This window comes from Rhinoderma darwinii, chromosome 5, assembly GCF_050947455.1.
Source record: "Rhinoderma darwinii isolate aRhiDar2 chromosome 5, aRhiDar2.hap1, whole genome shotgun sequence".
Taxonomy (NCBI): domain Eukaryota; kingdom Metazoa; phylum Chordata; class Amphibia; order Anura; family Rhinodermatidae; genus Rhinoderma; species Rhinoderma darwinii.
Window position 1 is genome coordinate 102521900 of NC_134691.1, and position 27017 is coordinate 102548916.

At 39.7% G+C, this 27017-nt stretch overlaps 1 protein-coding gene across 2 annotated transcripts in view; it reads right to left on the reverse strand.

The window, feature by feature from the left end:
- Window positions 1-218: 218 nt before the first annotated feature.
- CABLES1 (Cdk5 and Abl enzyme substrate 1) overlaps window positions 219-27017 on the reverse strand; it is a 98377-nt gene continuing 71578 nt past the window's right edge. For both annotated transcript variants that reach the window (XM_075826351.1, XM_075826350.1), the window contains exons 2-10: window positions 24515-24586; window positions 22010-22102; window positions 17184-17261; window positions 10848-10953; window positions 9288-9444; window positions 6825-6928; window positions 4888-4994; window positions 2788-2995; window positions 219-2028 (exon numbers count right to left, since the gene is read on the reverse strand). In XM_075826351.1, the coding sequence (XP_075682466.1) occupies window positions 1888-2028; window positions 2788-2995; window positions 4888-4994; window positions 6825-6928; window positions 9288-9444; window positions 10848-10953; window positions 17184-17261; window positions 22010-22102; window positions 24515-24586 (1066 nt within the window). In that variant the 3' untranslated portion in view covers window positions 219-1887. The remainder of the gene's footprint in view (window positions 2029-2787; window positions 2996-4887; window positions 4995-6824; window positions 6929-9287; window positions 9445-10847; window positions 10954-17183; window positions 17262-22009; window positions 22103-24514; window positions 24587-27017) is intronic.

The window sequence follows — 27017 nt, forward strand, 5'->3', positions numbered from 1 at the left end:
AAACTGACCAACTTTTTCCTTCCATGTTATTTCAGCAACGACGGATAAAACAAGCCTCAAGTGTGTGTACTCTGCAAACAGCAGCATAGATCTGAGCTTCCTGGACATGTGAGCGTATGAGATGGACAAAGTGGCAGATTGTGTTTAATACGTATTATGCAAGTCAAATACAACTTTAATCTTATTATATATGGTACCATCAAATTAACAAAAAACTGTTTAATATAGTTCTGACTTTATTTAAAAAAGTAAATACTAAAATGTGAATGTAGCGAAAAAAAAGTAAGTGAACTAGTCCTAAAACAATATATCAGTCAAAGGCACAATTTCAGTTCAACATACCGTATTTGGGGCTAAATCCACAACATTTTGTGATCTATTTTTAAGTTTAAATGAACAGCCAAAGGTGCCACAACAGATCAGAATAGTGTTCACCATCCGGCGCCCAATCATAGCCCTTAATCATGAACTAAGTGTTTAATAAATGGTTAAACATTTAGAAAATAAAACATACAAAAATAAAACCCCATGTCCCTAGAATCTAAGCATTTGGATAAAGTAGTGTATATTTGGCAGTATGTGTTTAAAGTGTAACCACCCGCTTAAGAAAGCAGCTCCTGTAATTCACTGGAAACTAGTGATGTCACCAAGTGTCACGGCTGGGTCATGAGGTTCAAGTGACATCACAGTCTAAATACTGAAACAGCCCACAAAACTGAAGCCTCCTATGAGTGCAGGTAATGGGTACACTTTAAAGATTATGATTGGTGGTGCCTACTGGAGAACATCTCATGGACTGGCAGTGCAGTCATCTATCTATATTATTTTAAATATAAAAGTCAAGTATAATTTAGGCTGCCAAAATGAGACCCCTTTAAAAACATACGGAACAATAGCACTTGTATTCATGTTTGTCTGAGGCTAGATATGCATTAGGTTACATTGATTTTCATAGAAGCACACTTAGGCAATGTTGGAGATGAATGCATTGTTACACAAAATTATAACGGGCAGCTGCTAAACATTATTTCAACACTGCTAAACATGTAGCACAAAAAAACGTGCTAAAAACGCACTCTAACATAGAGCACAGAATCTCAGTAAATTGTGCGACTCGACGCGTTTCCTCCATAGTGGAAAAGTGCAATAGTTTAAAATAACGTGGCTTTATACCAAAATATGTAAAAATTGTCAGCCTTCGATCGTACACTGACGGAATGAATCAGTTTGTAGTGTTGGTCGACAAGTGTCATGCCCGGTGCCACCAAGTTTCATGGTAAGAAAATATGGTTCATTGCTTCCTATAGATTCTGACAAGTCACTTTCTGCTGCTTCTCCAGTATATCAGGCAGAAGGATTCAGTGTGTTGTAAAACACACAATGTAGTTCTTATAAAAAGAAGAAGTTAGGAAAAGACATTGGCACGTTTGCTTTTGACACAGAGAATGTCTGACACCGTTCATAATGTAAGCATTTCCTCCACTTTATGATGAATGTCAGATCTGAAGCCGGAGAGATGAGAACGTCCACTTGTGGATCCAAAGCAAAAATGGACTGTTCGGAGTAGAGGAATGGTTTTATGTGTCAGTCTGCCTTTGTAAAAAAAAAAAGAAGCAATACCAGAGTTGCACCAATGAAATAGGAGTGCACCATTGGTAATAGGAGTGCATCCATCATCTACACACAATGAACGCAGCCAGTCTATAGGGTGACCGTATGTGCCACAGCGATGTTACTCTGTGAATGGTGGCCTTGTTGATAAAATGGCTGTCTAGACGGTGTGTATATGACGGGGCACTTAAGTATTTTTGCATGTCCAGTAGCAGCGATGGTTATGTAAGCTCTTTCAATGTCCCAGAGGACGACATTATTGAAGTTTGTCCTGTGCTAGGAGCTTTGGGCCAAGCGTCTATAATGGGGCATGACTTCATGCTCTGGGAGGTGAAGTGCAAATTCCAAGGCAACCAGGACAGGAAACTCAAATGCCATTAACTCGCGTCTGTTCAGACGAAACTTTTCTTCCAGTTTCTATAAAGGGAAATGAAATAGAAAAAAAAAAAAAAGACACCTGTTAAGTTCTACATTTTAAATGTGATATAATGTATATATCTGGAGAATTGAATATATATTATAGATTATTCCTAGGCCTTAAATGAGCTCTGCCATAAACTTATATGCACAGACATGGCGTAACTGGATTACTGAAAAAACACAATCTAAATAGAATTTTTTTTCACCGACTACCTGGATTCCTTACCTTCATACATGAAACATTTCCCCCTACAGTTCTCCTTCAGATTATACACTTGTGTGAGGCTCGATGAGGCCGATACATGGGGCCAATTATTAGCGTTTTCCCGTCACTTACGAATTGTTGCTGCAGCCTCTTCATTCTAGAGAATTATAGCGACTTTGGATCTTTCCCCTGCACAGCGCTGCTCCCGTGATAGCAGGTATTGAACGGTGCCTGCGGCCACAGCTCTTTCCTTCTAGGGACCATTGGGGGTCTTAGCGTTCAGACCCTCAATGATCAGTAAGTGATGGCATCTGGGAATATGTCCTAACTAGAAGGAATTTGCCATCACAGTAAGTGATCAGCTTAAAAAAACACTTCTGACCGAATGTATGCCGAGTGCAGGAGCGGGGGTGGGGGGTGCATGCCAGTATCAGTTTTGCCCAGAGTGTTCCTTTAAATACATAGCATCCATTATTCATTGAAAAAAAAAAAACACACTAAATTCCTAAGTGGTAGATAGGTTTAGGATGACCATTCTTTTAACTACTTACATCAATGAGGTGTTTAACTTCATGTTTACGGAGGTCACTCCCAATTTTGGCAGCTAACAGGACACAGGCTCCAGCACAAAGTTTTCTGTTCTGTTTGTTCAGTTTCCCCTTCAATGCAAGCTTCTCAAAGTATACAAATGCCATGGCCACTGTGGGTTCTTCATAGCCACAATCATCCTGGGCTAACTTCCGAATATCTCGCTTCAGACTATGTAGACAGTGTTAAAAAGAAAAATCATCACTGTAGTAATAGAAGTGTGAGAGTCAATGGCTCCTATTAAATACAACAAATAACTCTTGCCGTGAATAACAGCGCGCACTCGGCTACATCTTAAAGGGACAGGCCAATGTTAGATGCTCACAGAGCAACAGGGTTCTTTGTCTTTGCCTGTGCACTTGTGATTGTGGTTTGTAATCTTGGATTTCATCCCTGACTCTTGATCGCTGAATGCCCTGATCTGTATCTGTCTCATGCTGAATAAACGGACCTCGGATTTGTACGACCACACTTACGTTTAACAATTCTGATATCTCGCTTCAGAAATACCATCTATAGGCCATCAGTGGTTGCTGGTGAATACTATTTCAGGGACGTCACCAGGGAATCCACACCCCTGTGAAGGGCTTTTTAATGGGGTTCTCAGAGTTATTTAAAAATTGGCCAATGCAGGAGGGATGCAAGCAAAAAAAAAAAGTGGCATTATTCACCCCCCAGATCCTTGTCTTTTCAGCACCGCCGCTCTGTTTCTCCCCCGACGCTGTGTATTGAAATAGCTGCAGCCATGACATGCCTGTATACCCACACGATCGCTGCAGCGATCCTGTGAATATACCCACTGAGACATGTGATTGTATGCAGCGATCATGTGGGTACACAAGCACATCATTGCTGCAGCCATGTCAATACACAGCGGTGAGGGGGAACGGAAGCGGCGCACTGGAACGACGGAGATCCGTGAATTGAGCAACGGCTCTTTTTTTTGGGGCGTCCCTCCTACTCTTGGCCAATTGTTTAAATAACTCCAGAAAACCCCTTTAAGCTGAATATTGCAAATCTCTTAGACTCTGCCCCCCGTTTGTTTTAGCCCTATCCAAATCGAATAGTAACATAGTGGGTCCATGCTCCGTCTCACGCCTTGACTGAGACAATACTTTACGTATGGAGGAAAACGATTAAAACAGTAATTTAAGAAAAGTTTCTTTGCAGTTAGAGTAGTCAAGCTATGGAATGCCCTTTCATAAGAGGTAGTAATGGTGGATACAATATACTCTGACAGACAGCCAGTGCGGTAAATAAATAATAAGTCATAGATATGTGGCCAGTGTCACATTGATAAATGGTGCCCAATCTTATCCGCTTTTGGAACGTTCTGCACGTTTTATGTCGCCATATTCTGAGAGCCAGAACGTTTTTATTTTTTCTTCACCAGAGCTGTGTGAGGGCTTATCTGTTGCGGGACAATCTGTAGTTTTCATTGGTACCATTTATTTTGGGTACGTGCGATTTTTTTTGATCACTTTTTCTTCCATTTTTTTTGTCAAGACAGTGACAAAAAAACAAGCAATTCTGACAGTTTTTTGTTTTTTTTACAGTGTTAACCGTGCACTATAAATGAAATGTTTACTTTATTCTGCAGGTTGAGACTATTACAGCGATATCATATGTATATTGTTTTTTTTAAAGTTTTGCAGCGTTTGCACAATAAAATCCCTTCTTTATGTAAGGGCCTGTTGTTTGCGGGACGGGTTGTAGTTTTTATTGGTACTATTTTGGGGTACATGTGACTTTTTGATCACTTTCTATTCCATATTTTGAGAGGGGTGGTGACCAAAAAATAGTGATTATGGCATTGTTTTTTATTGATTTATTTTTTGCGGTGTTCACCGTGTGGGAAAAAATAACAGTTTCATAGTTGGGGTCGTAAAAAAACAACGCAATGGCGGAATTGCTTTTTTATTATATTTTTTTTCATACAAATCCTGATCATAAAAAAATAAAATATGAATTGCATTATATATTGCCATATACAGGGGTACAATTAAATAAGTTTGTTTTTTTCTTATTGATCAGGTTAGTATATCTAAATACTTCATACATACCTTCTTATTTTACTGAGAGTCAGTTTAATATAAGGAAACTTCTCCTTGAAAGTTTCATTCATATCTTTTTTGAGGTCAGATGGTTTCACATATTCTATAACAGTGGTCTGTGAATAAATGCAACAGTTACAGCATATAATTGTAGACACAGTTGAAGGGCTTCTATATCATTTTGCCAGCAAAGCTCAAATAACTCAGCATATCTATTGTTCAAACTTCCGAATATGTATATTAAATTTAAGTCCTTAAAGGGGTTGTCCAGGATTAGAAAAACATGGATGCCTTTTTCATAAAGCAGCGCCACACCTGTCCACAGGTTGTTTGTGGTATTGCAGTACAGCCTAATTCGATTCAATATAGCTGAGCTGCAATACCAGACATAACCCATGGACAGGTGTGGCACTCTTTCTAGCAAAAAAACAGCCAGGTTTTTCTAATCCTGGACAACCCCTTTAAGAATGAGGAAGAAGGGGGGGGGCATATTACGTACAGGTGATTCTTTGGATGGGATTAGTCTGTTATTTGATATCAGACTGTATTGGTTTGTGTGGACGTGCTTAAGAAAATAAATATTTTTTAAATCTGCAGACCCTTCGTTTATAAAGCAGATTTTAACATGCATTAGGAACTTTGAGCTCTACACGAGTAGAAAAGGAAGTAGCGTACACCTTTTGAGTTTTTTTTTGTTATTTTTAATACAATTGTCCATCAGTATGATTGATGCAACTTCCTAAATAAGTTTTATTAAAAATTATTTTTACTTTTTGAGATACAGCTTCTTTGTATGCTGTATACAGAACAGCTGCATTGTTCGCTAAGACCTGAGTCTGTCAGGTCAGCGGTACTGACGGGTTCAGTGTCCATGGGTCCTGCGCGGTCGAGCTGCTATCAGATATGATAGATTACAGGTGGATCCGCGGGACTGACAGACTCAGGTCTCGGCGAATAATACAGCTGCTCTGTATATAGAATACAAAGCAGCTGTATCTCAAAAAGTAAAAAGAATTTAAATAAAATGTATTTAGGAAGCTGCACCTATCACACTGATGAACAATTATATATTCTTATTATTTATTTATTTTAAAACTAACTTAAATGTGTACATAGCCTTTAAGAAGACGCCTCATGGAGTGGCCGAGGTGCAGTCAAAAACTTGACCAACCTGCAAAAACTATGCAGATTTCAATAAAACCATATTGTGTTGGGGTTTTTGATAACAGCCCAGCCACACCTTGGGTGCTACATGTGGCTTCACCCTTAAAGTGAACTATTAATTCATGAATTGGTAATTCGGAATGGTGATACTGGCGCTCCACTAGGCATGGCTGCCATTGCAAGAATTCCAGGTCTTCATTGATGCCATCTAATACTCGCTAAGGTTCACCTTGACACACCTTCTGACATTTTACTGAGACAGGGCAGAAGTTGACATCAGAAGCAAGTGGGGGTTGAAGGTGCCATGCCCATTGGTTTTCTCTATACGAGAGCTCTGAATTTCCTATTCACTGCAATGGGACGTAAGTATCCGATCTAGCGATTGGGGTATGGGCCACAGGACACAGACCCTCATTGATGACATTTTCGGTCAGGTCTTCGTAAAATGTCAATAAACAACATTTAACTATTTGTTATAGCACCATTCCACCCAACTGAAAATTACATTGGTAATCTAAAGTCCAGGTCTCCTGGGTAGAAGACAAAAAAAAACAAAAACTAACAAAAAGTGCTTAGAGCACTTGTAGGCTTGTAGTTGGTTTAATACATCCTAAGGCTAGAAAAACGAATTGAAAAAAACTCTGTTTATCCATACAAGTGTTGATTGTAATGATGTGATATTTCGACCGAATTATTATGACTGGAGCAAACCAAGTAGCACCATGTAGTTTCTGAAACCTAGTGTAAATATGGTCGCTTGGAGTAATACAGCAAAGACTCACCATATAGGAAGGGAATATTAAAACCCGTTTGTGCTTGCCACATGGCCACTGAGGATCATCCAAGAGATTTGGATCGTATTCGGTAAAGTCTCCTATGTCACTACCTGTTTAAAGAACCAGTAAGAGGGAAAATAAAAAAATGGAAGCCATGTGAAAGCATAAGCTGTTCTATTTCATAAAGATTTGGAGTCTGGAGAAAAGTTGATACCATATAAAGTTATGTCGTCTATAGACCAAATATGTGTAATAGGTTAGTCCAAGGCAACATCTAGTATTCATTATTCTGATCAAGTATTAGTATTGAATACTTTTGCAGCCAAAACATGTTCCTATGGAGATACATCTCAAATAAGAAAATGAAGCAACTTTGCAAATAGTTTTGATTAAAAACGTCCTACCATTTTGCATCTAAAGCTACTGCGCAGACCTGTGTGTCTCCCTGTTTATAGACTACGTACATATCTACAAAATTTAAGTTAGCAAAACGTAGGGGGCAGAAGAAGAGTAGGACTACGGGATCAGACTTCACATGTTCTGTTTGTAGTCTGTAACCATGGAGACACATAGGTCTTCATAGGAACTGTATGTGCAAAAAAGTTGAATTTTTTTCTAATATTTGAAAAGTTGCTCCAATGCAACCAAACTGTAAAAATGAGCAAGAAAAAAAAAAGTTGGTTGCAAAGGTGTCCATACACTTCATGGCCCTGATATGTATATGCTCTGCGAATGTAATGCTAAAGTTATCGGACATGTTTAAAATCTGCAATGTTCAAGTCCTGCTTGCAGGTAACAGTTCAAAAATGGTAGTCTCAGGTCCTCAACTAAAACTATATGTAAACACCAAATTAACCCCTTAATGACCGGGCCATTTTGCACGTTAATGACCAAGGATTATTTTTTGTTTTTCCACGGTCGCATTCCAAGAGTCGTAACTCTTTTTTTATTCCGTCGACATAGCTGTATAAGGGCTTGTTTTTTCCGGGACGAGTTGTATTTTGTAATTGTACCATTTTTAGATGCTTATAACATATTGATTAACTTTTATTAACTTTATTTTAGGAGAGAATTGAAAATAAGCAGCTATTCCAGCATTAATTTTCACGTTATAAATTTACGCCGTTTACTATGCAGCGTAAATAACATGTTAACTTTATTCTATGGGTCGGCACGATTACAGGGATACCAAATGTGTAAAGGTTTTATATGTTTTTTCTACGTTTGCACAATAAAAACCCTTTTAGAAAAAAATTACTTGTTTTTGCATCGCCGCGTTCCAAGAGGCGTAATTTTTTTATTTTTCCGTCGATGTGGCCGTACGTGGGATTGATTTTTGCGGGACAATGTATAGTTTTCATTAGTACTATTTTGGGGTACATAGGACTTATAGATGAACTTTTATTTTATTTTTTATGGGGGGAATGGGAGAAAAGAGAGAATTTTGCCGTTGTTTTTTGCGTTTTCTTTGGACGCCGTTCATCCGGCGGTTTAATTAATGTGTTCATTTTATTGGTCAAGTTGTTACGATCACGGGGATACCATATATGTGTATGTGTGATTTGTTTTGACCGTTTTACTAAATAAAACCACTTTTTGGGGCAAAAAAGTAGTTTTATTTGACTTTGACTGTAATTTTTTTTTTTTTTTTTTTCACAAACTTTATTTAACGGTTTTACTTTTTTTTTTTTAGTCCCACCAGGGGACTTCACTATGCGATATGCCGATCGCATATATAATGCTTTGGTATACTTCGTATACCAAAGCATTATTGCCTGTCAGTGTAAAACTGACAGGCAACCTGTTAGGTCATGCCTCTGGCATCGCCTAACAGGCAGATGCTGAAGACAGACCTGGGGGTCTTTGTTAGACCCCCGGCTGTCATGGAAACCCGACGGCGACCCGCGATTTGTTTGCGGGGGCGCCGATCGGGAGACAGAGGGAGTTCCCCCCTCTGTCAAACACATTAAATGCCGCTGTCACTGTTGACAGCGGCATTTAATGGGTTAAACTGCCGGAATCGGCGCGTGCTTCGATTCCGGCAGTTGCAGCAGGAGCCAGGCTGTGTATAACAGCCGTGCTCCTGCCGCTGATCGCGTGGGTAAACTGTCAGTACCCGCGCGATCACAGGACGGATATATCCGTCCTCCTGCGCGAACTAGCAGCTGCTGAGGACGGATATATCCGTCCTTCGGCGTTAAGGGGTTAATACGACCCAAAGACAAAAGTACTCTGTATAGTAGTGAAGAGTTCTTAACATTTTAGACTGTGATTTACTTTGTGTGAACATAAATTATACCTAAACCGGATAATGTTACATTACAAGGGGATAATGGGAGTTAGCCTCCAAAGCACTGGTTAATAAACGTTTTGCTTTGCCAATAGCACATAAATGCTGAAACGAATGCCCCAATTCTAATTCCATTTACAAATATAGAGTAAGGTATGCCACTAATGTCATCAGATTACCTGTATCAATGCTCCCCTGGATACTGTTGGCTCTTCCCAGGGTCAGGTTGCGGTGACTTGCATTTCGAAATTGAGAAAGGGAGCAAGTGGAGTCTATGGTGTTTCTACGAGCTCCAAAGGCATTGGTTGGATACAAAAACTGTGTATATGATACAGTCTGGAGAGAAGAAACATAGATCACTTGCCAATCACTGATTATTAACATTTAAAAGACACTGCAGTGTATTCCTTCCATTCCTGGCACTGCTATATAGAGGATATAGACTGTGACTAATATATTTTTGTCTCTTGAAAAATTTACGATATTTAAAAAGACCACCATAGAAGACCAGCTCGGTAGAGGAATTGACCGATATAATTCATCTGAGAATGTTCACAATGACCTTGTACACGGAGTTATAATATCCCATGATTTTAGTTAGGCATTAGCAATTTAGTGTTTCATAATAAATAAAAATCAATGTTTTCTCTTGCTAGACACAGAATGGATTTAACATGTTACTAGGATTAGAAGTTTACAAAAGGTGAATAGGATTTAAAAAGCTTAAAACTACACACTATTGGAAAAAGAAAAAAAAAGTTTAATTTTCCATGATTTCAGCACCAACTGTAGTCTTAAAGGACAGGAAAATCTGTAATAATATGGTATTCGCATCTAAAAGATTAATAAAGCCCAATGCCTGAGAATTTGTTACCATTATATTTGCCTAGTGGATGTCTGCAGAGGCAGTGTGACAACTGTAAATACTGCAGTCATTGTAAATAAGATAATCTTGTATGATCAGAACTACCCACAGTCTGTTGTCTCATCCATTACACCATTGCCCTTAAAGGGTTTTTTCCCAGAATTAGATAATTGATAAGTTTCTGGTCGCTGGGTGCTCCATCGATCACTAGAACAGGGTTCCCAAGTTCCTCATCACTGCACCCTACACAGTGGGAAGGTGCTTGAATGGAGGGGGGATGAGCATACCCCCCTACTGCTCCATTCAATGTCTATGGGACTGACAGAAACATCGGAGCACTATACCTGGCTTTCTCCATCAGACCAAAAGACGTTGAACTGCGCATGCTCGTATACCGCTCCATTCAAAGTTATTTCACCATTTCACCCATGTGAAAAGACAACTGTCGTTTTACATTTTAGAAATGTAGCGGTTTGTATCGCTATTAGTGGACACAATTGAAAACAAAGGCCTTCTATAATATGAAATCAAGTCACTATCGGTCCAAGCCTGCTGGCTTACATTACACTTGCCACTCCTATAGCGCCCTCTCTCAAACTGAAGAGACCTCATGCTTGTAGTGCAGAGGCTGCTGTAATCACATGGCATTATTAACAAGATTATTCTACAGACAGCTTGTCATTCCCTGTTTGATACAGCTAAAATAACAATTTCTCACTCTCTATAGGGAGAAAGTAAACGGCTGCAGAAATTCAAGTCTCTTCATACTCTGTCTTATATAGAAATGAATGGAGCATGTTTATAAAATGTTTATAGGCGAATACCGGAGATAAGAACACTCGCTATGTCTTACAAGCAATGCTTACATTCTCACCTTCCCATCAGCTCCAAGCTCAACTCCTTCAAGGCCAAGAATCATTTCTCTTGTATTCATGCCACTGGAGGAATGTCGCTGCCTCGTACCTTCCAGCTTTAAATCCCTGTGCAGGATATAAATATTGTGAGAACAGCTATCTTATCTTTAACTATTTATCTATAAAAGTAATATAAAATAGTTAGGATTCAAAAAACTTAGAAGAAAATATTACACTGATTTTATACTATATGGGCAAATGTATGTGGACACCCCTCCTAATTATTGAGTTCAGGTGTTTCTGCCACACCTATAGAAAACAGGTGCATAAAATCAAGAAGCCAGACAATCTCCATAGACAAACATTGGAAGTAGTATGGGTCCCAGTGAATTTAAACATGGTACTGTCATATGATGCCACAAGTCAGTTTGTTGAGATTTGTGATCTACTGGATCTTACCTAGTCAACTAGAAGGCTAGCCTTACACAGATAGTTTTCAGTGGAACAGTTTTCAGTGGAACAGCTATTCCAGGTACAGAAGCCGTCGAGCTCACCGAAACAGTGTAGCACAGCGACACTGCTTCCGTACTCTCAACCTTCTTGTCAGTCTGCTGCTGGAGAGCAGCAAGAGAAAGAGAAGGTAGAAAGGGGGTCAGGGGGTCCTGTTCTTGAGATAGGACCCGCATCTATCAGACATTTATGGCATATCCTATGCGGTTATTGTAATGTGGAATTGTCTAGGAGTATCAACAGCCCCGCCAGGAGGCAAAAGACCATGCAAACTCGCAGAGAGAGGCCACGGAGTGCTGAAGCGTGTGGTATGTAAAAATCACCTATCTTCTGTTGTATCACTGACTACAGAGTTTCAAAATACCTCTGGAAAGGACATTAGCACAAGAACTGTGACTCAGGAGAGTCATGAAATGGGTTTCCATGGCCGAGCAACTGCACACAAGCCTAAGATCACAATGCACAATGCCAAGCATTGGCTGGAGTGGTGTATAGCACACCGTCACTGGGCTATCTGGGAGTCTGATGGATGAATCTGGGTTTGTCAGATGCCATGAAAAAAAGCCATCTACTGGAATTCATAATGCTTACTGTAAAATTTGGTGGAGGACTGAATGGTCTGTGGTTGTTTCTTAAAGAGGCTCTGTCACCAGATTTTGCAACCCCTATCTGCTATTGCAGCAGATAGGCGCTGCAATGTAGATTACAGTAATGTTTTTATTTTTAAAAAACGAGCATTTTTGGCCAAGTTATGACCATTTTTGTAGTTATGCAAATGAGGCTTGCAAAAGTCCAAGTGGGTGTGTTTAAAAGTAAAAGTCCAAGTGGGCGTGTATTATGTGCGTACATCGGGGCGTTTTTAATACTTTTACTAGCTGGGCGCTCTGATGAGAAGTATCATCCACTTCTCTTCAGAACGCCCAGCTTCTGGCAGTGCAGATCTGTGACGTCACTCACAGGTCCTGCATCGTGTCGGACACATCGGCACCAGAGGCTTCAGTTGATTCTGCAGCAGCCTCGGCGTTAGCAGGTAAGTCAATGTAGCTACTTACCTGCAAACGCTGATGCTGCTGCAGAATCAACTGTAGCCTCAGGTGCCGATGTGTCCTCGCTCGTCTGACACGATGCAGGACCTGTGAGTGACGTCACAGCAGTGATCAGGCAGAAGCTGGGCGTTCTGAAGAGAAGTGTATGATACTTCTCATCAGAGCGCCCAGCTAGTAAAAGTATTAAAAACGCCCCGATGTACGCACATAATACACGCCCACTTGGACTTTTACTTTTAAACACACCCACTTGGACTTTTGCAAGCCTCATTTGCATAACTACAAAAATGGTCATAACTTGGCCAAAAATGCTCGTTTTTTAAAAATAAAAACGTTACTGTAATCTACATTGCAGCGCCTATCTGCTGCAATAGCAGATAGGGGTTGCAAAATCTGGTGACAGAGCCTCTTTAAGATTTGGGCTAGGCCACTTATTTCCAGTGAAGGGCAATATTAATGTTACAGCATACAAAGATGTTTAAGACAATTATAACTTTGTGGCAACAGTTTGGGGGAAGGCCCTTTCCTGTTCCAGCATTACTGTTCCCCCTGTGTACAAAGCAAGGCCCATAAAGAAATGGTTTGACAAGTTTGATGTGAAGGAACTCCAGTGGCCTGCATAGAGTCCTGACCTCAACCTGCATCCAACACCTTTGGGATGATTTGGAATATTGTGAGCCAGACCTTCTTGTCCAACATCAGTGCCTTGTCTCACAAATGCTCTTTTGGCTAAATGGGCACAAATTCCCACAGATACAATATCTTGTGGCAAGCTTTCGAAGAATACTGGAAACTGTTATAACCGCTAAAGGGGGCCCTGCTCCACAATAAATACCCATGTTTTTGGAATACAAAGTCCAATAAACTCATACAAAAGCGTGTTTGTCAGGTATCCACATACTTTTGGCCATCTTAAAGGGGTTGTCTAATCAGGGACATCCCCTTTCATAAAGGAGTCGCCACAGCGAACAGCTGATTCTGCAAGGGGAAAACTGCAGCCAGCCAGATGAAGGACCACCCATGTAATACACGGATGGCTCCAGTTCACCAGAATGGGAATTGCTCTAGCAAATAGGGCATATGGACAGGTGTTATCTTCCTGAGGCAACCACTTTAAAAAGAGGTCGACCTAGTATATAGAAAACTAAAAAATAAATGAATTTTATATATATATATATATATATATATATATATATATATATATATATAATATACATACATACATTTATTTATTTGTGACACAAATTCAGACCTGGGTTTGAATTCCAAAAAAACTTCAATTGAGTGAAAATGAAATCATTGAATGAATGTCAAAAAACACCCTAAACTATAATTTAAGAAAACAACTTCTTAAATTAGTTTCTATCTCAAAATGAAGTAATTTTAACAAAGTATGCCAGACTCCCTTTCAGTGGAATACACTAAATTATATGACAGTTCTAAAACAACTGACAAATTCTAAAAATATTAGACTAGAAATGGTGATGCCGTTTTTTGCTGCATTCAGCTCATAAAATTGATGAGGTAATCCAGTCAAAACGATCTGTGAGATGATCAGAATTCATTTCCAAAATATAAGGACTCTATAGAGCGCTCAACCCAGAGAATTGTGTTACTGGAAATCTAACTCTACAGTCTAAGCACACTTGATTCGAAGTTTGCTTAGGATGATGTGTCAGATTTCAATTAACAGAAATCTCTGAGCTGTGGCAAAGAAGTTTAACCATAAAGCCCTTACATTCTGAGATCTCGATCTTTTCACATGTATTTATGAAATATCAGGAGCTCATTTTGACTAAATTCATCTTTAAAACTGAACCAACGCTACCAAAAATTTGTTAGATTAAGGATGACACTCGCCAATGGTTTTCTAATAGTCGGAGCATTGTAATAGAGATTGATTATAAAGACTGTTTCATTTAGACTAAAAATGGGCACCCCAGAAAACTGCATTAGCAAATGGAAATATGCAATGAAAAAGAAAAGCAAATAGATTGTGCAACTGGCCACCTGCAGAGAAGGAATACAAATGACTGTGTGAACACGGACATGTTTAATTAGTTACAGTTCGAAAAAAACATTGAGTAAATGGAGGTATATTGATTCCCGAACCAGGTTCTCTATACACTGGAAAGTAGTTCTGTTTCAACACGCATAAATCAAGAAATAAAAAGGCTATGGATCTTTTATTGGAGCAGAGAATACTTAAAAAACCTTCCCATTTTGAACGGATTCATAGGAAAGAGGTCTATTTTTAAAATATACACTACAGATATATTATGGATAGGAAAAAAGCTTCTTTAAGTGAGCCGGTATGTGTCGGGGAAGTATGAATGAGAACGATCACGTGATGAGAACCGCTTTCCGTGTACATGAATTTATGTTGATTTACAAGAATGACTCTTGTTGGAGGGAGTAGCTGTGTTACCAGCAATGCCTTTGAAGGAAAAAAATGTTTGAGTAATTGTGACCTTGAATTTGAAGTGCATTAGATCCCATTACTTTCTTGTTCAGGAATGTGTCTGCAGAATTCTATACGATTGCATTGTCAGTAATACACAAGAAAAAGATTATTTAGATTATTTTTCACATTTTCAGTTTGCCTAGGAAAGTGTAAAGAGACAGCAGGGTGGCCTGGCGCTCGCTGGTAAAGTTACAACATCAGGCAATTATTTATGAATTATTTAAATAGCAGATTAAATATTTAGCGAACTGAACAAAACAGATCATTTAACCATCGCATGCTTACAGAACGAGACAGAGAATGTGAAAGGCCCTGATGTCACAGTAAAGGAGTTGGAAAGTAAAAACTTCAGAACTTTTTTGAGTTTTAAGATCAGATCTTTATTTAGGGTCAATTGTAACTTGTAAATCAAGTGTCACATTTTTGACTTCAGACTGGATTTCAATCCTGATTTACCATTCGTTACTTATGAATATCTCTTTATTTTTACGTTTTTTTAAGGCCAGTCTGAGGGTAATACATGTGCATTTCCCGGCCAGTATTACAGCTAAAACTCGGCACAACTGCGGGTCTAAAGACCTGAACTAACAGAATCATTGGTCTCTATAATGCAGTTAGCTCGGTCATTAAACTCGTGGTCTTGTCGGAATTTGTGGCCGTAATATGGGCCGGGAAATTAGCTTGTATTACGCGGATGTGAAGCTGGCCATATTTTGCATGCATTATATAACATAAAATACTGCAGTGCTTTTCCTAGAGAAATCTATTTTTGCTTCTTGCTTAAAACTATGTTGTTCTTTTATCCATGTTCTGCGTTATATTCCTTTAAATTGCTGCAAATCAGCCTGAGCTTAATGTGGCAAGCTTATAGACTGACCTGGAAGACGTGCATGGCAATAAAAGGGTGAAAAAGTCAGTTTACGTTTTGACTACATGGACAGTGGTACAATGCTGTGAAAATGTAAGGACAGCACTTACTGTGTTGGTTTTACCCACCAATAAAAAGTTTTGTAGGCATGTAGCCACAGGACAGAGACAGACATTTTCATGGGTAAGGATCCATGAGCTGAGGCCCTATACCCCTTCAGCTTTAAATCCAGAGATCTAGTAGTTAACGTTGGTTCAGCGCCCATGACAGTCCTATAAAAACCCATCAACATTTGATTGGAGATCTTCAGAAATACTGAAGTTTCTGTGTTAAAAGCCAAATCCCCTTCATTCTAGCAATCTGTGTAGTTCATGTCCAACTGACAGGCCTCATTACATAAGATTCACACTGGGATACGCTGTCATGAGATCTGTACCTGCGTGAGTTGGATGTGTTCAGGACAGGTTTTCAGCCTCTGAATGTAAATAAGAATGTTTCCATTCACAGCAGAGATAATTGAAAATGGTGAGAAAATAAAAACACAAAAGTATAACTTTTATGACATGTTTAATTGACTTTCAGCAGGGAGGTGATCCTGTAGGCAGTCGTGTTCCATGGAAATTAATAGGAGATATAGAAAAATCAAAGCACAATCAGGGATTAATTATTCTTGGCATCCAAGCTGCCAGAACCTCATTGATAGGAACATGTAACCAGGACAGGCTCCTTGTGGATCATCGGTACAATAACCTGAGCTGAACTCTTGATCGCAATTGTACCCACTAAATGCCCCCTATGTGCCAATCAATCAGGTGTCCAGAAGAAGTAAGCTTAATCCCCTGGATCCCTAAACACAGAACACTTCCATTTTCTAAGGACAAGGCTCACAGTGGGAAGGACACATGAGCGATCTATTTTCCTTTTTGCGGTCACCTCTTAAATTCAGCGTCATAAGGTTATCTGTAAATTTCCGGTGACAAAATCCCTAAATAAATTGATTATCAAGGTCTTTAAACCAAACAATAAACCCATGACAGCACAGATATACACTTTACATGCTGGAAAACAGTGATATATTCTTGCAGAAAACTTCAACATCTCCGTGTTGTCATGGTAACCTTACATTATAAATGTTTTTCTGCACTCTGACAACCCGTGAGTCACAGCCGGTTTGTTTATCAAGGAAACTTCACAGGCTATTGAGTCAGTATTTTTGTTTTCTACAATCCACAAAGATCCCAAAATATCAACCGTTAAAGTCACTGCAGGTAAAATTTGACCCGAATAGCCCATCAATATTGTCGCGGAGAAAAAACAAAGACAATCTAAAAAAGTTACCAGTAAATTAAGTCCCCAAAAGGGAGATACATCTTAACGTGGATAAAATATATTATTCACTTATATTGTTGTATTCACTTGCATTTTTATTACTGCTGAAGAAGTAATAGTCTATTATAATTGTACTTACCCCACATGTGTAGAGTCTCTATACGGCAACACAGAAAATATGCTACAAAACGATCTTCTCCCACTGATCAGGACGATTCTATAAAATGAATCAGAGAGCATTAATGTAACTCAACAAGCACAACATTTCAAGGGCAGTAATAGTGCATGACTACGATGCTTCAACGTGTGTACCAACAAAAGCAAATTACGCTGGACAGGGAAAAGGGATAGGTTTGTGGTTCGGGTGACCATATAACAAGAACACTGAGAAATTGCTAGAATCCCATTGTCAGAATGACCTTGGACATTTTGTTTATTTCTCTCTGTCCCAAACACCAAAAATTACATTGTAAAACTTGGCAAAAAACTAAAACTATTCCATGTGTACGAAGCAATGAAGATTATATGCAATTTAAATAGATTAAAAATAAAATAAAAATGTTTTTTAAAATTAATATATACAATAGTCCTTCTCAATGAATTAGAAGAACATCAAAAATTTAATTTATTTCAGTAATTCATTTCAAAAAGTGAAACTCATATTATATAGATTCATTACAAACAGTGATCTATTTCCAGCATTTTTTTCTTTTAATGTGGATTATGACTAACAAATAATGAAAACCCAAAATTTGGTCTCTCAGAAAATTTGAATATTGGTTAAAAGATTGTAGACGCATGGTGTCACAATCTAATCAGCTAATCAACACAAATCACCTGCAAAGGTTTCCTAAGCCTTTAAATGGTCCAACAGTCTGGTTCAGTAGGCTACACAATCATTGGGAAGACTGCTGACTTGACAGTTGTCCAGAATACTGTCATTGACACCCTCCACAAGGAGGGTAAGTCACAAAAGGACATTGCTAAAGAAGCTGGCTGTTCACAGAGTGCTGTATCCAAGAATATTAATGGATATTTGAGAGGAAGAAAAAAAGTGTGGTAGAAAAATGTGCGCGAGCAACAGGGATAACCGCAGCCTTGTAAGGATGGTCAAGAAAAGGCCATTCAAGAATCTGGGAGAGATTCACAAGGAGTGGACTGCAGCTAGAGTCAGTGCTTCAAGAGCCACCACACCCAGACGTATCCAGGATATGGGCTACAACAGTCGCATTCCTTGAGACAACGTCAGAAGCGTCTTACCTGGGTTAAGGAGAAAAAAGGACTGATCTGTTGCTCAGTGGTCCAAAGTCCTGTTTTCAGATGAAAGTAAATTATGCATTTTATTTGGAAATCCAGGTCCCAGAGTCTGGAGGAAGAGTGGAGAGGCATCAGTCCAAGTTGCTTGGGGTCCAGTGTGAAATTTCCACAGTCAGTAATGGGGAGCCATGTCATCTGCTGGTGTTGGTCACCAACTGTGTTATATCAAGTCCAGAATCAATGCAGCCGGGAAATTTTAGGGCACTTCATGCTTCCCTCTGCTGACAAGCTTTATGGAGATGCTGATTTCATTGTCCAGCCGGACTTGGCACCTGCCCACACTGCCAAAAGTACCAATACCTGGTTTAATAACCACAGTATCACTGCGCTTGATTGGCCAGGAAACTCACCTGACCTAAACCCCATAGAGAATCTATAGAGAATTGTCAAGAGGAAGAGGACACCAGACTCAACAATGCAGACGAGCTGTAGGCCGCTATCGAAGCAACCTGGGCTTCCATAACACCTCAGCAGTGCCACAGGCTGATCACCTCCATGCCATGCCGCATTGATGCAGTAATTCATGCAAAAGGAACCCCGACCAAGTATTGAGGGCATATACTGTACATACTTTTCAGTAGGACGACATTTCGGTTTTAAAAATAATTTTTTAAATTGGGCTTATATAATATTCTAATTTTCTGAGAGACCAAGTTTTGGGTTTTCATTAACTGTTAGCCATAATCATCAACATTAAAAGAAAAAAAAAAATGCTGGAAATAGATCACTCTGTGTGTAATGAATCTATATAATATATGAGTTTCACTTTTTGAATTGAATTACTGAAATAAATTAACTTTTTGATGATATTCTAGTTCATTAAGAAGGACTAGTATATATTTTTTTTTAATCAGACTAAACACTACTACATTGTGAGAAGCTGGAACTACCATTGACGGAGAACTATGGCATTGACATACCATATATCCATTGTCACCTCAGTATGACTGTTCTATAACGAAGGCAGAGATGGACTAATAACTGTTGAATGTAAGAACCAGTGAGATCGCTCCATGGGCCAGTTTGACTTTTCCAGCAGCCAGAAAGTAAGAACTTCCAAAGTCCTCAATAGGAAACAATCCAAAAGATTATTTACTAGTAGCAAATTCTGTGGCACATTGGCTACTTGGCTCCAGTGATTTGCCTAGCACTGGCATAGGACCATCTAAGCATCTTTTCAGAGTATCTGTGCATCATAATTTCTGGATATCAATAGACAGAGTAATATGTATTAAGGAGGACTGAGGAGCACCTTGAGCTTGTAAAAATTATCTTCTGATAGATCATAGATACATGTAAGAGATTACTTTGATGATATCAGGCCACCATTTTCTTTCAGAACAAAAGGCTCTATAATGTGCTTAAAGTGGTTGTCCAGCTATTAAAAATAAATATTCTAAATCAGCTGCATAGGTGTTAACATTAGAAAACCACCAATATTCACCTTTTACATGGCCCACCTCTCCAGCACCATTACTCCCATTGTTCCCTGCAGATATTCTGTTTACATCGCAGCAGCGATGACGTGGCATACCGTCCTGTACATATTGGGATAATACAGCACATAATCCCTGTTGTAATCTAAACAGGGACTGTGGGGGACGATGGGAGTATTGACGCTGGAGAAGTGGGGGATTGTAATGTTAACACATATGCAGCTCATAGAATTTTCTTTTTAACAGCTGGACAACCCCTTTAAAAACTTTTTTAGCACTGGGGGACAACATAATGTAGTGACAGACATACTGATATCCGGTGTCTGTCACATATGTGCTTAAGAGAAGTAGTTTCTGAGAACTTGCATGCAGAGCCCAGGCAGCGCCGTCAGAGATGAGTCCAGCGTACCGTGCACAGAAGGATATCTGTCAATCAGCAGAGAGTGGGTGGAGCTAGTAGAAGCTCATTAACGTGGCAAATTGACTATTCAAAATGCGCCAGAACGATGGCTCAAGCGGAGCTAGAATTCTGGCGTACATTACGTGCACCACATTTATTAACTGGTTTTTGACAGTTTTTCGACCCGCTCGATAAGGGGGCATGGCTTTAAACTAGTCACTATGCGCCAATAAAAAAAAATGGATGCCAACCAAGAGGTGGTATAAGGAAAAGTGTCTAGATTTGCCAAATTTATCATACAGCTCAGTGTATGATTTCAAGTTTTTACCAGAACCGAGGCATTATTGTGATGGAGAGGGACGCGTCAGTTGAAGTGTCTGGAAATAAGTGGGGATGCCCGTGATGAAAAAGTAGCGTTGTATGTGGGTGATATGTTTTTTTCTTCTTCTAGAAAGCGTGCAGACATCTCTTCCGGCAGTCATGGGATTCATTTAAAAACTTTGGCAGTCACTTCGGCCTTGCAAATATTTGGTCAAAGTCTGTGGTAATGCCTGTAGAGATGACACCTAGTGGCATAAATCTCCGTCACACCACACTGCAGTGTTTGTCTTTCAAATACTTTGGAATAACTATATTCAAGTCCTTTAAGTACTGTGAAAAACTAAATTTGGACCCTTTATTAGAAAACTTAGTTAAATTAGGCAAGGTGGGGACATGGTGTAAGCTTCCTCTGTCGGTTATAGGAAGGGCTATTTTATTGAAGATGGTTTGGATGCCTCAGCTGCTATATGTGTTACACAACGTCCCAGTGTGGATCCCTCAAAGATTGTTTCGTACAAAATATGGGTTATTCAGATATTTAATTTGGCATAAGAGCAATGCGTGTATGTTAGAAACACTGCAAAGAGCAAAAGAATATGTGGTAGTTTGGCGGTCCCTAACCCATGGATTTACTATGTATCGTCTCAGCTGCAACATCTTAGAGTTTGGGGTGAGCGGGGGTTAAGGGAACTTATGTGCGTTATTACTCTATTGCGTGAGTAATTTCGGGGGCTTACCTACCTGGTCTATGATTCACAAAATCTGGTGGAAGGTGAGGAATATTCTTAACATTGCAGATTTCTCAACTTACATATTTGTTTTGGATACTCCATGGCTGTGGGAACTCTACGGTCTTGAAGGCTTTACCGGCTGACAACATGAGACTACGATGTGTGACACATGTAATGCAGAGGCAGGATCTCAAGACGTTTTCTCATCTCTAGTCGGAATATGCGCTGCCTCACACTCCGTTTTCTAAGTATCTGCAGTTGTGCCATGACAGTGCCCACAACGTAACAGGCAGGTGGCGATCAACCTAGCTGTGGCAGTGATAACTCACACAAACTCCTCTTCAGGGATGACATCCTTGCTGTAACAGATATTGCTTGCCAAATTCTTAGATCTATACCCTTCGTCACTGAGAAAAGTGGAGGGTGATCCATTGAATGAGGACAATAGAGAGATGTATTGCACTCCCTAAAATCCCCCTTAGTGAGGCGCATGGAATATTTCACTTGTTTCTGCTGCACAGTTCTTGTTGCATCCTATACACCTTAACAAAACTAACACAAATCTAATATCAGTTTTTAAAGAAATTATTATTTTATTAATCTCCTTATTCAAAGAATAAGCAATAACTGCTGGGAACCTTGGTTTCTGTTTAGTTACGTAGAGACTATGAAACATTGAGGTACAATAATGAAAAACAATACACAAGCTACCTTGGTTCTTGAGATAACAAACAGAGGAAGTGTGTGTTTGTGGTGTTACCTGCCACTCCTTGTGTCGTGCTGTCTCATGCTCTTAATAAAATGAACCTTCTTAAAGTTCTTTGGTCTGGGTGAACCGGACAAAGTCCGACATCTGAAAAATAAGTCAATTAAAGCCTGAAGTGAGATCTTTCATGGCATCTCCGCACAAAGACAGGAAGGAAAAAAAAAATCTGACAAATGGCTGCAGTCTAGTCATATTTTATAGACACTACAAGTGTACTGCACAAGACCACACGGGCCAAGAGAAAACAACTCAAATTCTTTTACATTGTAATATTTTCACTAACAGACAATGATCCCCCCCACTCTGCCTCTTTCTTTTCCTGCTTTGTATGTGTAAAGCCCGTATTACACCGGCAAATTTTGGCCGATGCAACGAGCGACGATCAACGAGACAGGTCGTTGATCGGCGCTCATTTGCTCCAGTCACAATGAGCTATGTATGGGGATGAGCGGTGGTTACTACGAACGCTCGTCCCCATACATTATCATCAGGTCGGCAGCACGTCTCCCTGTTTACATAGGGAGATGTGCTGCCGACAACAATAATACTTCAGTGTTTTAAAACTATATCAGCAGATGAACGAGCGTTTTCTCGTTCATCTGCTGATCGCTGCCCTGTTTACACAGGGCAACTATCGTCAACGAGCGTTCTGTGAACGCTTGTCTGCTCAATAATAACTAAGTGATAAAGGGCCTTAAGTCTTCACTACACTTCTGAAATTATATAACAGAAAGATCAAGATTAACATTTCTATTTATTAGTCTTGCTAAGGTAGGAGAGTACAGCGGTGCTGCAGAGCATGGGACTGTGGGAGGCAGAAAAAACTGCATTTCAATGGAAAGATGAATACATAATACAGGGTGATTAAAAAAGGATGGTGCAAAATTATAGCCACGGTATTCATAACCGAGAGAACACAAATTTATTAACATGAAAAGACACACGATCTATCCAAGTTTTATCTATACACTATAAATATTCAAAGTGATTTCCATTGGTGACCCGGCAGATCTGTAGGCGGTAGTCCAGTTCTGTCCAGACGCATGCCAGCATATCCTCTGATATGGATGCCACTGTTAAAGTGATGCTTTGTCTCAGGTTGTTCAGATCCTGTGGCTGGGGGGGCAGATACACTTGACGTAGCCCCACAGAAAGAAGTCGGAGGGTGTTAGATATGGCGATCGTGGAGACCGGCCCAACATGGGTAAATCGTTGTTTCTGGCCTGGCCGATCCAACGTTCGGGTAGTGTTTCATTCATGTATCAGCGAACATCCAAATGGAAATGTGGAGGTGCACCATCCTGCTGATAGAGGATGATTTGCCAAATGTAGTCTATCTGTGGCATAAGCCATTCCTTTAACATGTCCAGGTAGGAAGGGCCAGTGACCATATCCGCTGCAAAAAAGAAGGGACCATAGACTTTGCCCCTGCTCATTGCACAGAACACGTTTACTTTGGGTGAGTCCCTCATGTGCTCGATAAGGGCACATGGTTTTTCTGAGCCCCAAATTTTAACATTATGGCGATTGACCTTTCCACTGAGGTGAAAAATCGCCTCATCGCTCAACACCAGCCTGTCAGCGAATTCGTCCTCTTCCGAACAGTCCTGCAGGTCAATGCAAAAGTCAAGGTGCTCTGGTTTGTTGTCTGGTTTCATCTCCTGAAGAAGATGTAATCTCTATGGCTTACAACACAGACGGTGAACAGCTGTCGTGTATAGATAAGACTTGGATAGATCGTGTGTCTTTTCATGTTAATAAATTTGTGTTATGTTCTCTCGGTTATGAATACCAAGGCTATAATTTTGCACTATCCTTTTTTAGTCACAGTGTATAAATAAAAAAAACCATATGCATATCATTATATGCCAAAGTTGGATTAAAAAAAAAAAAAAAAAAAAAAACCCAATCCTAATATAATAGTAAGTAACTATAGTAGTGGCAGGTATAGAAATGTCATGTGTTATGCCAAGGTTGATACTCCTGAAGACAGAAACCGCTATATATTACACTGCCATCAAATTCTTGAATCCACTAGCTGCACTACCGCTTCTGTCCTGTATACACCGATCCCTGTACTAAGCCAACCACAGGCTTACAGCCTTCTGTGTGCTCTCTATGAACACAGGAACTGGTGTACAGAGGACAAAGGATTGTCTATCTATTGGCTGGTGGGAAGGGAAATTAGATAATTTTTTCTTCCAGCCAACATGCACATTCAGGCAACATATTTATAAAACGTGTGAATTCTAACGTTTATGAAGTTCTAGAAACAGAGATTACATATACTAGGAATATCACTAGACCCAACAACCCCAAAAGAACTTGTGTGAAGAACTGATCTTCACTGTGGCCATCAGGAGGGACTTTGCAAAATGGTGGGGATAGGGAATCCAAAGAAAATTATAGACATCGCCAGCATAAATTCTGATATTTGACACATACTAAATCCAAAACATCTGTTTGGACAAATGAGATTAGAATTAGTAAGAAATGTACCTCCGCAAAGGAGCATTTTCTTCAATGTCTTCAAGTGTTTCCAACGAAGACCGCTGAGAGATCAGACGTCGCCTACAGGGGAAACAAAGCAAAACATTGTTTAAAGGATAACAATAATAACAATGATAATAATACATTTTAAAAAGCAGTGTACCTCATGCACACAACCGTAAAAACTCCCGTTATTACGGGTCGTAATCACGACCCGTAATAACGGGCTCATAGACTTCTATTGGCGACGGGTGCCTTCCCGTTTTCTCACGGGAAGGTGCCCGTGCCGTTGAAAAAGATAGAACATGTCCTATTTCAGGCCGTAATAACGGCACGGACAGTCCATAGAAGTCTATGGAGCTCTCGTAATGACGGGTGGCTACATATGTGCACCCGTCATTACGGCAGCGTTGCTAAGCGACGTCAGTAAATAGTCACTGTCCAGGGAGCTGAAAGAGTTAACTGATCGGCAGTAACTCTTTCAGCACCCTGGACAGTGACTAAAACCTGTAAAAAATAAAAAACGTTCATACTTACCGACAACTTCCTGCTTCCTCCAGTCCGGTCTCCCGCCCGTTGCCTTGGTGACGCGTCCCTCTCGACATCCGGCCCGACGTCCTGGATGACGTTTCAGGCAATGTGACCGCTGCAGCCAATCACAGGTCAATCACAGGCTGCAGCGGTCACATGGACTGCCGCGTCATCCAGGGATGTCGGGCTGGATGTGAAGAGAGGGACGCGTCACCAAGACAACGGCCGGGTAAGTATGAATTTCTTTAACTTTTATTACAGAAAAGGCTGTCCCTTCTCTCTATCCTGCACTGATAGAGAGAAGGGGCTGCCGATTAGTGCAGTGCTATTTTGCCGCCAAAAACGTGCTCGTAAATACGGGTGGAATACGTGTGACACCGGACCCATATTTACGAGCACGGGTTCGTAAATACTGGTGCAAAACGGGTGGAATACGTGTGACACCGGACCCGTATTTACGCCAGTATTTAAAGGTGGGAAAAAATACGGTCGTGTGCATGAGGTCAAGTATAGTAATAATACCAATAATATTATTATTAAATATTATTATGACCCAGCGTAACATAATGCAACATCTCTAAAAAACAGTTTCCCCGTTTTAGATTTCAACATTTTAAACAACTAGTCAAAGGAACCCCCCCCCCCCCTTGCAAAAAAAAACAAAAAACCCCAAACTACACACACATGTAAATCTACCCATAAATTCCACGTAAAAATGTAAACCATAAAGGGGTATTTCAGTTTCAAAAAAATAGCGGATATAAATTTTTCAGTGAAAAGTTATACAATTAACTTTCTGTATCCATTATTGACGGTTTTCAATATACCCGTCATTTAATAGGAACCTTCATGGTTTACTCCCAGGGAATAAAAATCTGTCCTGATTCTGTGATGGACACACAGGTGCATGGCTTGTTACCGTACAGTTATCAGAGCTGTGCCCTGTAACAAGTTTTGCGTGTGTGTGTGTACATCACATGACCAGGATAGATTGTTATCCCCTTGGAGTAAACAATGAAGGGTCAATTTGAAGACTAAAAGCAGAGATCTTGTAAAATGTAAGGAATGAATACAGGAAGTATATTAGAAAATGTGATTACTTTTCATTATGCAAAGAATAACCTAGTTTTGTTTTTTAAACCAGAATACCCCTTTAAGAACTTTTAAAGTCCATTTAAATGTTTACAGTTCCACTGTATTCTCACTGTGCGTGACATTAAAAATCTAAAGGAAACTGTTAAACCTAAAAACGTTTCGACCAACAATTCAGATAATCCTAAATCATCTGACCAAAATAGTCCCCAATACATTGTAAACTTGAAAACCACTCATGGGAGGTCAGCAACAACAGGAGGGCATGTGTTGTATAGTATAGAAGATGACTGGAAGACATCATTGAAGAAAGGGGTCTCTGTCAACAGGTACAAACTTTTTGAACCACCTACTAATGTTGCTGCTCCCCATTTTTCTGATAGATTGTGATTTTTGGGCCAATTTTTTTTTTTTGAATTCGATTACCCAGAAGATTCAATATGTCAAACATGGTACTAGTCCGGAAGTTAACAGATTATCAGATGTTACTTTCCCCAATGAATAAATGCCTTCGCTTTTTACTATATAAAATCCATCTAAAACAGAGTTTTGCATTCATTGTAATACTAGAACCATCTTTTCGTTGGCTCATCATAGAAGCCGAGACCTCATATTTACAGCGTACCGTGACTACCAATAAGCTTCCACGTAAAGCAGAATGATGATATATTATTAACAATCTACTACTTTATATCGGCAACATAATGACCCAATTTGTAAGACCTTTATTATGTGGGAATACCATACTTATTACATTTTCCTCTGTTTAATGAGAAGGTGAAGACAAGTTTGTTTGCATTGCACTTGTGAAGTGGAGCACAAGACAGATTTGATCCAGACAACAAACGTGACAAATGGCCGGTTCTTCCAATACAAGTCTTTATTTTGC